At 36.0% G+C, this 11,511-nt stretch overlaps 1 protein-coding gene across 1 annotated transcript in view; it reads left to right on the top strand.

The window, feature by feature from the left end:
- Nucleotides 1–2,471: 2,471 nt before the first annotated feature.
- The window catches only part of LOC129261872 (hyalin-like), a 29,070-nt gene continuing 20,030 nt past the window's right edge, over nt 2,472–11,511 (top strand). Inside the window, exons 1-2 of the mRNA XM_064099305.1 lie at nt 2,472–2,505; nt 7,650–7,751. Of these exons, the coding sequence (XP_063955375.1) occupies nt 2,472–2,505; nt 7,650–7,751 (136 nt within the window). The remainder of the gene's footprint in view (nt 2,506–7,649; nt 7,752–11,511) is intronic.

Here is an 11,511-nt window from a genome sequence, read left to right as displayed (position 1 = left end):
TAAGATTGCAAAAAAATGTTGGTGTATACAATAGCTTTACTAGGCATGCAGCTTTCATAGAGGAATTTTAATTTTATACCAAGTCTGGGGAAATTTTTGTAAATTTCATATCAACAGATTACCCCTTTCACACACAAAAATAGCAGGAAGAATAATAAATCACGCCCCATTCCTTGCTCATACTGAACCAACATTTTCAAATATTATAGTACTAAAAGTCGAAGCTATAATTATAATTTTAACATGGCAATTTTCATGTATTCTTGCCACAATAATGTTTTACCAAGGACATTTTTGCAATATTTGTGTGTTAATAGTTCAATACATATATATATGATAACGAATGCAACAAACTTTCACTTGTCATCTTTTTGTATTATTCACAATGCAGTATTTTATCAAGGCCCTGCCATTTGGAATTCAATTCCAACTGAAATTCGTAAAAGCAAATCACTTAAAGGACAAGTCTACCCCAACAAATAGTTGATTTCAAAACAGGAGAAACATCCAACAAGCAAAACACTGAAAATTTCATCAAAATCGGATGTAAATTAAGAAAGTTATGACATTTTAAAGTTTCGCTTAATTTCACCAAACAGTTATATGCACATCCTGGTCGGTATGCAAATTGGCAGACTGATGACGTCACCCACTCACTATTTCTTTTGTATTTTATTATATGAAATATGAAATATTCTAATTTTCTCCTCCTTGTCAAGTGAAACAAAGTTTTATTTCTCCCTGAACACGTGGAATTACCATTATTTTAACAGTTTATGGTTAAGTTAAGTTGGTCCGTATTGTCAAATCTGTAAAAATTGAAATATTGTATTATTCAAACAATAAAAAACAAAAGAAATAATGAGTGATGGACATCACAGACTCTCATTTGCAAATCGCTGAATTGTGCATTTGACTATTTTGTGAAATAAGTGATACTTAACAATTTCATAACTTTCTTATTTTACATTCAATTTCGATGAAATTTGCAGCGTCATGTTTGTTTGATTTTTCTCTATTGATTCAAATCAACAATGTTCTGGGGTGGACTTGACCTTTAATGTTTTCATTTTTTTTTCTTTTGATCAGTATTTCAATTGATATATAGGTTTTAGTAGTTTTGTATTTTGCAGGGTTTGTTCGGCTTTTTGCTGTCTCATTTTTAGTGTAATTTCTATAAAATGTTATTTCTTTCTTTTACCATTTTAAGTAATTGAGTTGGTGTTTAAGGTAAGAATGTGATGACATTAATTTTTCACAAGACATTGAGTTTAATGTTTATGCATTTGTACATGAAGGCCTACCTCCTGATCATCATGCAAATGAGAGAATTACCCATGTCACACACCATTTTCATTTGCATTATCTTATGATGTGAAATATTTCAATTCCTTCTGTTTGTAATCATATATTATGAAAAATTATTAATATGATTGAGCAAATTTGTACATGTGGAACCACAAAAGGCATATTGTAGATGAATATGAATTATGCGAGAGTATCTTTGATATCAAATTTAGTGAGTGTAAATTGATAAATGCTTTGCTGTTTTCCAATAATTATAGGGGAAAACAAACCCATATAAGCCTACAAACTAAAACTTGATAATTAAGATAATATCAACAAAATTGATATTGATGTTGCAGTTTTGGAGAATATTTCCCGAACTTTCTTTGCCTTCTAATGCCTATACATGTAGGATAAAATGTTATGCCTGCGCTGTCAAAGATTATTTTTGTTTGATAAAACTTTGCTGTACAGTGTTAATTATAAGCAACGAAAAGGGCTTTGTTTAAAAAAAACACTGTGTGATCCAAAAGAATAGACATACCAACATGCACGATTAAAAAAACTATCAAGATTCAAAAAGAGAGAAAGCAACATTTATTTATCAGGGAGTCAGGGACCATGGCAAGACATTTGCCATATATGTATGCCACTATGCTATTGCATAATGCTAGACTGGAGTTTCAATCAGGAGTATAAGTGCGATGCAGCGTTTAAACAAACACCAGTTGATCTCCTGCCCAGCAGGTGACTGGCCCAAATGACCAGCTAGTGGGAGGAGAGTTCAGAGAGGGAATGTCATGGTAACAAACTCACAATGATTGACATAGCAAAATTTGTGCCCAACTTCCAAAGATGAAGCAGACCCTGAGCGAGAGAGCCTTCAGTACACAAGGCATGAGTAGGCTGCACATTCAGACCCTTAACTCGAGCGAAGGGTTTGCCCAGCAGACTAGTCCGGGGTAGTGGTAAATGGAATTCATCTGATTGACGTGTGGGGTATTTTTGAAGAGTTTTGTTTTTGTTAAATGAAGAATTAAATATGAGTGGTAACATATTATTGTTTAACTGATACATGAATTGACCTAAGTTATATTGGCACAGTGTTTTTATTATTAGAATGTTATTGTTAAAAAACAACTCATCTGTGTGAGATCTCCAGGACAAGTTGAAAATAACACGCAATGCCTTCTTTTGTAAAAGCAATATTCTATCAAGGTAGGTTGAGTGTGTATTTCCCCAAACAATTGCTCCATAATTCAAATATGGTAAAATTAATGTTGAATAAAGCATTTTTAGGGAGGAAGTTGGAAGAAAAAACTTAACTTTGTTGATAACACCAATATTGCGTGAAATTGTACGACATATAAAGTCAATGTGTGTTTTCCAAGATAATTTGTTGTCTATTATGAGACCTAAAAATGTTGTTGTAGTAACAACTTCAATGTCTTTATTGTCCAATTTAATATTAAATGGCAATTGTTCTAAAGAATTGCTAAAAAGCATGCATTTCGTTTTTTGTACATTAATTGACAATTTGTTAGCCCTAATCCATTGTACCAATTTATCCAGTTCAGTGTTCAGTACATCAATTAAAATATCGGGGTTAGGATGAGAGTAGAGTACATTTGAATCATCTGCATTTTGGAACATGGTTACGATCAACTTAAAGACTTCTCGTAATTCAGTTATCATACATTTTTAGCCTTTGTCACAACCCTCCGTGTGTGTTTTAGTCCTTCCTTTTTTTCGGGGGGGGGGGGGGGGGTGGGGGGCAACGGCCATAGGCGGCGGAAGCGGGGCGGGGGGCGGGGGACATGTCCCCCCTAAATTTGAGGTGGGGGGACGATCCCCCCTAAAATTTTAGTTGATAACTTTTTTTTTTTTTTTTTGCTTGTCAAATTTTTTTGCTGGTCCCCCTAATTTTTTGGGCTTCCGCCGCCATTGGCTACGGCTGCCACGTTTTTCGAAAAAAAAAGTGAAGAGAGAGTGGGAAGAGTAGGGAGGGAGTACGTCAACGCACGTCACTCGCACGGATGTGAGCGGCTGCGTGCATGCTCTCCCGCGCTCAATAATTTTTTTTAAAGAATATGACGTATGGTAATTACTTTGATCATAAACCAATCAAAACATCCGTTGAACTCACTAGCGTGAATGAGGGGGGGGGGGGTAATTGTACAGAAAAATATAAGCACATTTACCTACACTGCATGTACAACGAGTTACTGATCACAGATACAGATACCTACGTATACATTACCCGTAATGTAATAATTACACACAACCTGAAAGAGGATTTTGGATACCATTCTGTCGTATAACTACTGAAAATTTGCTCGCTCGCTTCAAACTCTCGCATATTGATATTAGCTGTAATTCATTACTTGATATCACCAACAAAAAATCGTTAAACACCATCTGAAAGATGGTAGTATTATGTACACGGTTATGTATTCCGTGTGGGGGTACGTGTCCCACAATTTTTTTAATTTTCAGGTCACTATATTACTATCACCCCTCCCCCTCACTGCTCGGACCGGATTTTTCGCCATTGCGTACCATACTTCATCTAATGATTTTATTTTTGTATAAATTATATTATATATATTTTTGTAGTCTGTATTCATGATTATGACTAAATAAATGAATATTTAATCTCTTCAATACATCCAGAAAACCAATCATTTTCATGATGGTACATCACCTATATCATTTCAGTAAAATTTTCTTTGGTTTCCATTTTTATGGTAGTACTTACATCTTCGGTGGTAAGCACTGAGGTTACGACTTGTTCAGATGGGCTTGGATTACACTGTACATTACCAATTTTACCTGGGTGTGAGGAGAAACTACATCCTAATGGCACTATGGTCCAGACCATTCCAAAGCTGTTCCGTCTACCATCATGGCCTGAATTTCAAAGACGAAAGGACAGACGGGGCATCATAGTTGGACATAGAATCTGCCGATTTCCTGGTAATTATCAAACTCATTTTCCTACAAATTTCCTGCGGGCTGGGGTCTTTTACTATAATCGTGATGTATTCCTCTATTTTTATGATATTTGGGGGGACTTAATTCCAAGTGTAACATTTATATGGGCTAAAGTTGAATGACAAATCGGGAAAATATTGGATATATTTATATCCGAAGTATTTTAAGAATAAAAATGATTTCAGTAAATCAATGATCTGTTTCTTGAAGCATAACCCTCATCATCTCGATCTTTCACCAAGGTGCTAGGATCAATGAGTAAAGGATATAATCTCTTAATAAAACATGCCAATGTAAACCAAGTAGAGAGCTGTTTTCTTATTTAAAAAAAGGAAAATGCAGAAAAAGCAGATAACTAAACAGGTAAAAGTATGAAAAAAAAATCGAAAGACAATTAATAAGAATAATATGTAGTTTTAAATATTGTAAAAAGAGTACTCACTATACTTAAAAGGAGACACCGGAGACCCTCCTTTTTTCTTTCTTGAAATGTAAACTCCGTGTTCTAAGATGATTTAAACACTACATCCCATGTTCTGTGAAATATAACAAATAAAATAATGAATAAACAACTGTAAATAAAAAAAAAGCTTAACCAACACATGCTTGAAACTTCGGTTTTTTTCTCATTTTAATTGAATTCTTCTTCGCTCTGATTTTCACGATTTCCATAATTTTCACTATAGTTTTCGTGATTCAAATTTATTTGCTTTTTGAACCAGGACAATTTTGTGTTTTCTTTGAAATTCCGTGAACATCTCGATATTTTTCTTTTTTCCGTATATTGATATAGAAAAAAAATTAGAGACTCTTCGTTTCACTTTCACCTATTTATTAAACAAAAAACAACTAATAAAACACCGAGCTAAATACCATAGACGACAATTTTGGAAAATGAAATACAGTTATCTCTGACAATTCATCTCATCTAATCATTTTAGGATCGGAAATGAATTTTTAATGGGATCCGAAAGCATGTATTATGCACAGAACTCGTTTTATTGATGGGTGAAATTTGATATTCTGAAAGACTAATCGTCGGTACAGCAGCTAATAACAGGACAAAACGACATTTAATTGTCATTATCAAGCAGGACTGTGTCCTTGTACATGTATGTTGATATTTACTGAATTTCCATGACAAGTGAGAAAGTATTTCTTCAATTTACCAACCAAGCATGACAGATTGACAGGCGTTTGACGGCTGCACATCCTACACGTTTAGAGAGTGGGGATTAGAGCGAAAGTGAGTGAAAGGGATGTATAGAAAGGGGGGGGGGGAGAGGGGGGAGGGGGAAGTGAGAGGTGTAGACTAAAGCCCCCAATAACGCTTTTAGAAGAAGAAGAAGAAACGCAGTCGTATACAGCGTCCACACAACTGATATCGAAGTTAATGTTATGTTTGACCAATCATAATTTGATTTTTTCACAATGTGCTCCAGAAAAAATACAAAACAAAACTGCGATTTGTCGATAGTTTCCCTAGCTATCATACGGTATTACGAAGGCCTGTTACACCCACAAATTTAATAACACTTTACCCTCAAATGTAATAACGCACTTTACCCACAATATGACTTTACCCATAAATGTAATAAACTTGAAGGGATATTTTGCCAATTTGTTCTAAACTAAGACCTTGTAATAAGGCAAGGGTAAAGCACGCAGTCTCTCCTCCAGACCAGTGGCGTAGCTAGGATTTTTTTCCTGGGGGGGGGGGCACTGGGGGGTCCTTGCTTTTTCAGGGGGGGGCACCATTTTTTCGGTGTGTGTGTATGTGTCACAAGGGCGGATCCGACTTTCGCCAATAGGGGACGGTGCCCGAAATTATCTTCACCTATATTTTCCCCGATCAGTTACTTCTTAGTTTTATTCTTATAAAACAACATTAACATGAAATAATCTCATAAGCCTTATAAAAAGTGCGAGCGCGAATCGCGAGCGATTTTTTTTTTTACTTTCATGTATTTTGTCCTGAAAATTTAATATTCTGGGCAATGTTATGTATGATCCTGAACAAGATTCGTATGTAACTAGATGGTTACTGCGAACGCCAAGCGCGAGCATAATTTTTTATTATCTGTTCTAGCATTATCGAAAAGGGACCTGTTTTTTTTTGACATTCCGACTTAAAAATGGTCATTCTAAGCAGTTTTTGTATTAATAAATGGGATAGGTATGTAACAATCAATTGATGCGAGCGCGAAGCGCGAGAGGTAGAAAATTGAGATTTCAGACCTAAAAGCGGGACATTCTATTCATATTTTGTAAATCATAAATAGGATATAGTTAATTGGGTATCATTAATAATGCGATCATGAAGCGTGAGCAGACAATTATTGATATTCTGATGTGAAACTGGATAATTTAAGTACATTTTAAATAAAGAACATGCAGGCTATCGCGCATGTTTTAGATTTAGACCTAGAATCTGGGCATTCTGAATACATTTGTTTAATGGAACATTATGGAATACACCTAGACAATATAAAATTGGCAAATCAAACAAATTGACCACGCAGCGTGAGCTTAAAATGCTGATATGTAGACCATAAAAACAAACATTTTACAGAGCACTTAAATTTGTAAATGAAAAAAAAATAATGAAAGCTCGATGTCCGAGCTAAAATATGTTTTGTATATAGACTTCAAAACTTGCTCCATATCAGCCTATTGAGCAAGATATGAATCTCATCGAACAGGCAATTCTGGCGCGAAGCGCAAGCAAAAATTTTATATGGTAACATGAAAGATTTTTTTTTTTGCAAGTCTTCCCCTCACATTATATCATTCACTCGTCTTCCTCCTCTTATTTTCCTCTTCTTCTTTTTTCTTCAGTCTTTCTTCTTTTTTTCTTTTCTTCTTTCTCCCTTTTTTTTTGCTCTGCCAATTTTTTTCAGGGGGGCACTTGGGGGCACACCAAATCTCAGGGGGGGGGGGCACGTGCCCCCCCATGCCCCCCCCCCGTAGCTACGCCACTGCTCCAGACCCGGTTATTAAAAGAAAATCTCCCCCTAAAAGATATCTAATCTAAAACCCAGCAATCCTGCAAACTAAGACCATGTTGTGAAGTACATGTTTAGAGCGTTGTCTTTATTCCAGTTCCAGAACAAGACATTCGAAAAAAATCTTCGAAACCTAAGATCCTATCACATTCTTATTCCTGTGGAATAACGTGATTATTAAGGTTAGTCTTTCCTCTAAACCCTGTCATTTAAAAAAATAAAAATAAATAAATAAAGGTAAGACCAATCTTCAAAATCTAGACCCGGTTAAAGAATAGCGGATGAAATGATTTTTTTGGGGGGAGGGAGTTGAAAATATTTCAATAATATTCACGTTCAAATTATTTCTTTTGAAATCCATAGACTGTGGGAGCAATCCTTGTCAGAACGGCTGGTGTGAGGAGACTATGGAAGGCTATGAATGTCACTGCCCAGATGAATTCCAAGGAAAACACTGTGACGAACGTAAGAATCATTGGTGTCGATCGATCTGTATTCATAGTTATCTCTCTGATGGAGTTTTAAGTTTAGAGAGGGATGGGGGCTACTAGACATAAACAAGTGGAATGCCTCTGGCTTTCTCACCTGCATCACGCGATTCAATATAGCAGCAGTGCTGACTTTGTAAACTACTCTAAAATAATTATTCACAAAAAACACCATTCATAATTATGATGATACAATACTACATTTATTGACATTTGACCTTGATCATGTGACCTAAAACTTGTCAGTGATACTTGATTACCCCTATATCCTCAATTTATACACTATTTCTATAAGCTTTGAAAGTTATGACATCAATCTAATAATTACCTCTAAAATGACCAAAGTTCAATGACCTTTGACATTGGTCATGTGACCTGAAACTCGCATGAGATATTCAGTGATACTTGATAACTCTTATGTCCAAGTTTTATGAACTAGACCAATATACTTACAGAGTTATGATGGTAATTCAACAAATACCCACAACATGGCCAAAGTCCATTGACCTTTGACCTTGGTCATGTGACCTGAAACTCGCACAAGATGTTCAGTGATACTTGGTTACTCTTATGTCCACGTTTTATGAACTAGACCAATACACTTACAGAGATATGATGGTAATTCAACAAATACCCACAACATGGCCAAAGTTCATTGACCTTATATGACCTTTGACCTTGGTCATGTGACCTGAAACTCGGACGGGATGTTCCAAGATACTTAATCACTCTTATGGTCAAGTTTCATGAATCAGATCTATAAACATTCAAAGTTATGATGGTAATTCAACAGATACCCCATAATGGCCAAAGTTCATTGACCTTTAACGCTGTTCCTGTGACCTGAAATTCGCAAAGGATGTTCAGTGATACTTGATTACTCTTATGTCCAAGTTTAATGAACTAGACCAATAAAATTTCAAAGTTATGATGGTAATTCAACAAATACCCCCAACATGGCCAAAGTTCATTGACCTTATATGACCTTTGACCTTGGTCATGTGACCTGAAACTCGGACGGGATGTTCCAAGATACTTAATTACTCTTATGGCAAGTTTCATGAATCAGATCTATAAACATTCAAAGTTATGATGGTAATTCAACAGATACCCCATAATGGCCAAAGTTCATTGACCTTTAACGCTGTTCCTGTGACCTGAAATTCGCAAAGGATGTTCAGTGATACTTGATTACTCTTATGTCCAAGTTTAATGAACTAGACCAATAAAATTTCAAAGTTATGATGGTAATTCAACAAATACCCCCAACATGGCCAAAGTTCATTGACCTTATATGACCTTTGACCTTGGTCATGTGACCTGAAACTCGGACGGGATGTTCCAAGATACTTAATTACTCTTATGGCAAGTTTCATGAATCAGATCTATAAACATTCAAAGTTATGATGGTAATTCAACAGATACCCCATAATGGCCAAAGTTCATTGACCTTTAACGCTGTTCCTGTGACCTGAAATTCGCAAAGGATGTTCAGTGATACTTGATTACTCTTATGTCCAAGTTTAATGAACTAGACCAATAAACTTTCAAAGTTATGATGGTAATTGAACAAATACCCCCAATTTGGCCAAAGTTCATTGACCCTAAGTGACCTTTGACCTTAATCATGTGACCTGAAACCCGCACAGGATGTTCAATGATACTTGATTACTATTATGTCCAAGTTTCATGAATCAGATCCATAAACTTTCAAAGTTATGATGGTAATTCAACAGATACCCCCAATTTGGCCAAAGTTCATTGACCCTAAATGACCTTTGACCTTGATCATGTGACGTGAAACTCAGGCAGGATGTTTAGTAATACTTGATTAACCTTATGTCTAAGTCTCATAAACTAGGTCCATATATTATCCAAGTTATGATGACATTTCAAAAACTTAACCTTAGGATCTCTGTTTGAATCAGCCAGTGAAATTGCGCGCTACGCTTTTCTGTCTTGGCCTGGTCAAATATTCGATGAGTTGAAAGAAATTCCTTTAATGCTGTTAACTACAACATTTTGCTCAAAGATTTATTTTGGCGTGAAATAGCCTAATTTACGTGTAGGAATCATTTCACCTAATAATGCATCCATACTTTTTTGTGTTACAGCAACAGTATTATAATCTTCGGCCTCATGAATATTTGCTATGTCATTGAAGCTCTCGCTGGCGCGCTCATGTGATGATTTTCACCGACCATAATAGGCAACAATAAAAGACATAAGAATTTCGGTGAAATTCAAGTTAGGTGTCAAGAGGCTAAATCGAGAGAAAAGAAACGATAGAAAGACGAAACAAAATTTAAAAAGGAATCATGTACGACGTATATTTACAACGAAATGTATACATGTAATGTAAAAAGCGCGGCAAAAAGTAAACCCGACTTAGACAAGAATCGTTTTAATGATACCTTAGACCTTAGAAGTTCGTGTGTTTGTGACCAATAACTTCAGTTCAGTACCTCACGATCAAAATCGAGTGTGCGGAGAGAGACGTACATGTTGGAGTTAATGGGAGATAACGATGTTGGATGTACACAAAATTCAGCAGAAATCAGGTCAAATATAGGGAATGTGATTATGTTAAAACAGTAGTCCAGTACATTTTAAAGGCACTTGCCGGCTTAAAACGAAACTCGAATTTCAATTTCATTTTATTTTCCCAGCGTGTTTGTCCCATTGAAGACACGGTTAGAAAAAAAATCGCATCGAAATCCAAAACCCCGAGTGGTTTCGCACGCGCACGCGACCCGACTGATTAGTCATGTTAGTATAAGCCTAGCACTCGTTGTGTAAACACAGAGCGGACTGAGGTCGGTTTTTTGGAGTCACGTGATCATTGGCTATTTGGCTTGCACAATAGTTGGGATAAGTCATCGATTCTGTCTAGCGCAGGATAATAAAGATTGTCAGCTCGTGTTTTGCATTCGCATTGTTTATTATTTTGTGAGATATCACATTCACGAGTAACTGCAAAGAGTCCTTAAAAGGTCCCTTTTCAAGCCGCTCGATTTTGTGAAACAGAAAAAAAATTGTGTCCGACATGCCCCCAATATCATTTTTGCCGGCCCCCACATTTGCCCCATAGTTTAGAATTCCTGGTGCGTTCGTGCCTTATTTAATCATCTGTCTAGCGCAGGATAATAAAGATTGTCAGCTCGTGTTTTGCATTCGCATTGTTTATTATTTTGTGAGATATCACATTCACGAGTAACTGCAAAGAGTCCTTAAAAGGTCCCTTTTCAAGCCGCTCGATTTTGTGAAACAGAAAAAAAATTGTGTCCGACATGCCCCCAATATCATTTTTGCCGGCCCCCACATTTGCCCCATAGTTTATAATTCCTGGTGCGTTCGTGCCTTATTCAATCATCTGTTTAAAAAAAAATGAGAATACATAAGATGAATTTTGTATCTGAATGATAAATTGTAGCGGGAGCTAAGGGATCCTTCGCTCTTTACGAAGAGCATAAAAGAACAATAACCATGAATTTATTAGTACTGAATAATGTATTCTTATATACAACTAGAAAGAGATTCGCTATCGTAGAAATAACGTCGTTACTGATAATACGAAAAGGGGTCGTTATTCACTGGATGTCTCTTCATATTCGTGAAATATGACTCAAGACAAATAAAAGGTTGGCTATTCAAATTTTTGTCAAAGGGTTGTTAATTAATACGGCGTTGTGGCCCAGTTGATTAGTCTTCTGACCTTGAAACAGAAGGTTGGTTGA

This window comes from Lytechinus pictus, chromosome 5 (genome assembly GCF_037042905.1).
Source record: "Lytechinus pictus isolate F3 Inbred chromosome 5, Lp3.0, whole genome shotgun sequence".
Lineage (NCBI taxonomy): Eukaryota > Metazoa > Echinodermata > Echinoidea > Temnopleuroida > Toxopneustidae > Lytechinus > Lytechinus pictus.
The sequence above is the reverse complement of the archived record's forward strand: the minus strand, read 5'-3'. Positions and strand labels throughout refer to the sequence as shown.